This window comes from Mus pahari, chromosome 5 (genome assembly GCF_900095145.1).
Source record: "Mus pahari chromosome 5, PAHARI_EIJ_v1.1, whole genome shotgun sequence".
NCBI lineage: Eukaryota > Metazoa > Chordata > Mammalia > Rodentia > Muridae > Mus > Mus pahari.
The window spans coordinates 64,679,357-64,684,361 of NC_034594.1; the positions used below are offsets into that span (position 1 = coordinate 64,679,357).

Sequence of the window (5,005 nt, forward strand, 5' to 3'; positions counted from 1 at the left end):
TGGTATTTTTCGAGACAGGGTTTCTCTGTGTAACCCTGGCTGTCCTGGAACTCACTTTGTAGACCAGGCTGGCCTCAAACTCAGAAATCCACCTGCCGCTGCCTCCCAAGTGCTGGGATTAAAGGCGTGCGCCACCACCGCCCGGCTGGCCGTGGTTTTCTATCAGACCAGTTTGACACCTGTGTTTGGAACAGAGATGCATATGCACCATCCCAGCACTCTCAGACACAGACCCAAGCAGAGGGAAGCACAACACTTGCACCCCAGTATTCAAAGTGGGGTCAGTTTTATTAGTACAATGCATTTCGATAATATTTACTCCCTCCCCCAACTCCTTCTAGATACACCCCCCACTTCCCTACCCACCAACTTTCCATCCATCTTTTTTTTTTAACCTTTCAAGTACACATACAGTTTGTGCTGTGCATATACTCTTGGATATATGGCTTACATTGGAGGCAGTTCCACCCTCCAGGTGTCACACCTTTAAAGAAAACTCTCAACTATCGATGGCCATACCTCCTTAGCTAAGGGGCGGGCCTTCATGCCCACCTCTCCTCTCCTCTCCATGTTGGGATTCCGTCTGGCCTGAGTCTGCACAGGTCTGGCTCATGATGTTTAAAATGCTCTTAGTTCATATGTGCGGCTTCCCTGCTGCATCCAGGAAACAGTTTCCTTATAGTCAGCCATTACCTAAGACTTACAATCTTCCTGTCCCCTCGCCCACCATGATCCTTGAGCCTTGGGAGGAGGGGATGTGGTACAGATGTCCCATTTAGGACCGAGCATTCTGTAGTCTCCTGTTCATTTCTCCCTGCTCAGTTGTGAGTCTCTGTGTTAAACACCATCCACTACAAAAAGAGGCTTCTCCAATGAGAGATGCTGATACTAATTTATGGGTAGAGCAAAAGCCATTCGGAGTAAGTTTAATATTATGTGCAGAGTGATAGCAAATTCTTTCCTAGGGCCCCGTGGCCAATCAAGTCACGGGTTCTTGGCTCCAGTAATGGTTCCAGGTATGGGTGGAATGGTGCTCGTGGAATGGGCCTGGAATCCAATGAGAATGTGGTTGGTTACTCCCATATTTGTGCCACCATTACACCAGAGTATTCACAGTCAGGTAAGACTGGTGGCCCCTTTTGTCCTATGTAGTGCCCATAGCACCTTCCCAGCACTGTGAAAGATAGCCAGCAGGGATGAAACTTCTTCCAGGTTAGTACCAGCCTGGCTTCTCCATGTTCTATGACTCAAGTGTGCGGTGTCTTCAGTGTGGCATAGTTTTGTTGTTGTTGTTGTTGTTGTCGTTTTGTTTTTAAAATAGGTTAGACTTCTGAGGAGTTTCCATTTAAAGATTTCTGTTTTTACATTTTGCTTTTTTCTTTTGTCTGTGTGTGTCTGCCACGTGCCATGTGCATGCTCATATCCACAGTGGTCAGAAGAAGGTATTGGGTCTCCCGGAACTAGAATTACAGTTGGGCGTAGGTTTTCTGATGTGGGTGTTAGGAGCTTGGATCCTCTTCAAGAACAACGCATGCTCTTAAGTGTGTGTCACATCTCCAGCTTCAAAGTGGCATCGTCATGATAGCCAGAAAAGGGAAAATAGCGCAAACATCTATTTCCATGGCTCTGTCATTCGGAGCTTCACACAATGTAGGCGAGACTGTCTCCCGAGTTACAAAGCCCCAGAGCTTTGATCTTAAGCAAATGAAGTCTACACCTAGTCAGGTTTGTCAAACCCAATGGAAATCATTGCTTATTTATTTATTTTGAGATAGGGTCTCAAGTGATGTAGCCCAGTTTTGCCTTAAACTCACTGAGATATTCCTGACTCAGTTTCTTGAATGTTTAGGGTTGCAGTCATGGGTCACCTGGGTACTTGCATTAATAAGCACCCACACATCATCCTTGGATTCCTCAAGGTCCTGGGCTGGCCTCTCTGGAAACCTGGAGGCACCCTGTTAATTTCCAGACCTGGAACATTCTTACTAAGGGATTTTCAGAGGTCTGTCACCAGTCACACAGAGACCTTGCTTGTCTCCTTTGTAGAGAAATTCTTCCAGCACTGACTGTGCCCAGTGGGAGCTCAGAGGGCTTGAGGGGAAAAAATAAATAGCCAACAGAAGAGGGCGGTGAATTCTGGCACCAGACAAGGACATACAATGGATGCTATTGGAGAATAGGAATCCCACAGAGGAGAGGAGGGAGGGAGGGGTGTATGATGGGTGGAGCAGCGTGAATCAGCCACTGTGGCTGGGATGGAGTATGTCAGGGTGTCAGAGAGTCCGGGACCCACATGATAATGTAGACCTTAAATACCACCGCCCATAGCTTAGATCTCCAGTTGCCCACAGGCTACATTTCTTGTGAATAGTGATGGTTTTCAACAGAGGTGCTTTTTTCTTTATGGGGTTGGGGGTGGTGGATAGTGAAAAAGATGGAATATATCTTTTTAAAAAAAAATATGGTAAAATGTGCATAACAGAAATGACCACTTTGGTAAGCACACATGCACACACACACACACACACACACACACGAGTGAGGGAGACACACAGAGGGGCTGGACCCATGTATGGTAGGTACAGTGGTTGAGAGTGAGCACTCGACTTGTAGAGGACCCACATCTGATTCCCAGCACCCACATCAGGTAGTTCACCGCCTCCTGTAACTCCATCTCCTAGAGCCTCTGACCCCTGTGGGCACCTGCACTCATGCACACCTCTACATGCAGTTTCACATACATGCACATAGTTACAAATAATAAAAAAATTCAAAACTGGAGGAAAGAAAAATGACCATTTTAAGCATTTAAGTGAACATAGTTAAGGGACATTAAGTGTATAGGCAGCATTGCACTGGCTCCTCAACCACTTGCTTATCCCAGATTGAATCTTTACCTATTAAGCCATCCTTCCAACCCCAGGAAAAAAACCTTCAGCTGCCTGTCTATATCAGTTTAACTACTGTCCTTTTGTGACTGATTTAATTAATACCATTATTCTGGCATCCCTGAGGGTCACCTGCATTGCAGCCCACATCAAAGTTCTCTTTGGCCTTTATTGCTGGAAAATATTCCATTCTGTGACGATTCTACACTACCCGGTGTGGGTGAATCCATGTGCTTACCAGCCCCTCTCTCCCTGGGCTCTTGGTTCCCATTTCTTGGCTGAATGGTTCATTCCTTTTTCTGTGTGTGTGGTGCTGGAGCTGGGGCCTCCTGCCTAACGCCAAGCAAGAGTTCTTTTACTGAGCTTCACCCGAAGCCGCTTATTTGTTTTTGTTATTTATTTTTTGAGGCAGTGTCTTTGTCTGTATCAGCCTGGCTGTCCTGGAACTCACAGAGATCTGTCTGCCTCTGCTTCTGGAATTGTGGGACCTCTTAATTTCTTCTTTAAAACAGAATATTTGGACCTGAGCGATAAGGGGGGTCTCTGGGCAGCAGGGAGTATAAAAAGGACTTGAGAAGGGAGAAAAGGTGTCCTGTGAGGTCACATGTGTAGAAAAGGGACCTGGGTAGGAAGTGGCTGGGAGGGGGTCCAGAGCAGGTACCTGAAGATGGCTGGCCCAAGGAGAAAGGCTAACAGTAGTCTTCTCTCTTCATGAAGCTGGTCTTATTTCCAGGCAGGGGTGTAGGGCTAGAGTGACAGCCAGCTTAGGGGCCAGCCACTATGGGAGGGCAGACACCCACACAGCTGTGACTACTCAGACCTGAATTTAAAATGAATGACCTGGAAGTAGAAGCTTGAGGTGAGACCACGCCCACTTCACAGCCACACCTCTGGTGGAAAGCAGCTTTCAAAGATAAGACACAGGACAGGCAGGAGGGGACGGGGGGGGGGGGGGGTGTCCGCTAGGACTGTGTGTGACAGAGACACCAGGACGGTGACCGCTGGGAAGATAGACACAGGACAAGCAGAAGGGTACAGGGGTCACCAGGACTGTGTGTGGCAGAGACACCAGAACAGTGACCACTGGGAAGGTTCATCATTGAGTATATAGCTTTTGTTGGGTTTCAGAACACGATATATGCCCAAAGTCCAACATTTGGAGGTGTTGGGTCCGGGTTAGTTGACTGAAAATGAAGGCGATAAAAGACGTGAAAGTCAACATGTTGAAAGAGGTCCATTTTGGGATTTTTGAGTGTACACAGCACAAACTTTTTTTTTTTTTAACTAAAAGAAGGGTCTCTTTTGATGAGGTGGTAGCCTCCAGGGGTGCCTTACGGTGAAGTGGCCTGCAGAGGCTTGCAAAGCAGGAGGCAATAGAGTTTTACTCTTAAAACCAAAAGTGTTACACATCTGGAAAAGTATCACGTGCCATTTTGTCCTGACCTTGCCTCCTTGGACCATGCAGGTATGATGCTGGACGGGACGGCTTTATTGACCTGATGGAGCTGAAGCTCATGATGGAGAAACTGGGGGCCCCTCAGACCCACCTGGGCCTGAAGAGCATGATCAAGGAGGTGGATGAGGACTTCGACGGGAAGCTCAGCTTCCGGGAGGTACCTACGGCTAGCTGAGCCTGAGAGGTCCACTCGCTCACAGCTCCCAAGTGCAAATGGGTTTGCCGATTGAGAATGCTCTCTGGTTGGATACTTAATGTTCAACTTAGCTTTTAGATGTATCTTTTATAAACTGTGTGGGTGGCATATTCCTACATTCCCAACTCTTGAGAGCTATACGAGGAACATGAGTCCAAGGTTGGCGCCCACTACATTGTGAATTACATGAGACCTTGTCTCCAAAACATACCTTTCATGATAGTTTATGTCTGTAATCCAAGTATATTAAGGCTGAGGCAGGTGGATTGCTATGAGTTTCTGCCTATGGGCCACTGTGCCTAAATAATAATAATAATAATAATAATAATAATAATAATAATTATTATTATTATTATTCTGAGCCGGGCGTGGTGGCACACGTCTTTAATCCCAGCACTCGGGAGGCAGAGGCAGGCGGATTTCTGAGTTCGAGGCCAGCCTGGTCTACAGAGTGAGTTCCAGGAC

General features: G+C 47.0%; 1 protein-coding gene across 1 annotated transcript in view; it reads left to right on the plus strand.

Annotated features, from left to right (window-relative positions):
- Window positions 1-5,005, plus strand: part of Efhd1 (EF-hand domain family member D1) — a 46,961-nt gene that overhangs the window by 21,124 nt on the left and 20,832 nt on the right. The window contains exon 2 of the mRNA XM_021199049.2: window positions 4,354-4,501. Coding sequence (XP_021054708.1) covers window positions 4,354-4,501 — 148 coding nt within the window. The remainder of the gene's footprint in view (window positions 1-4,353; window positions 4,502-5,005) is intronic.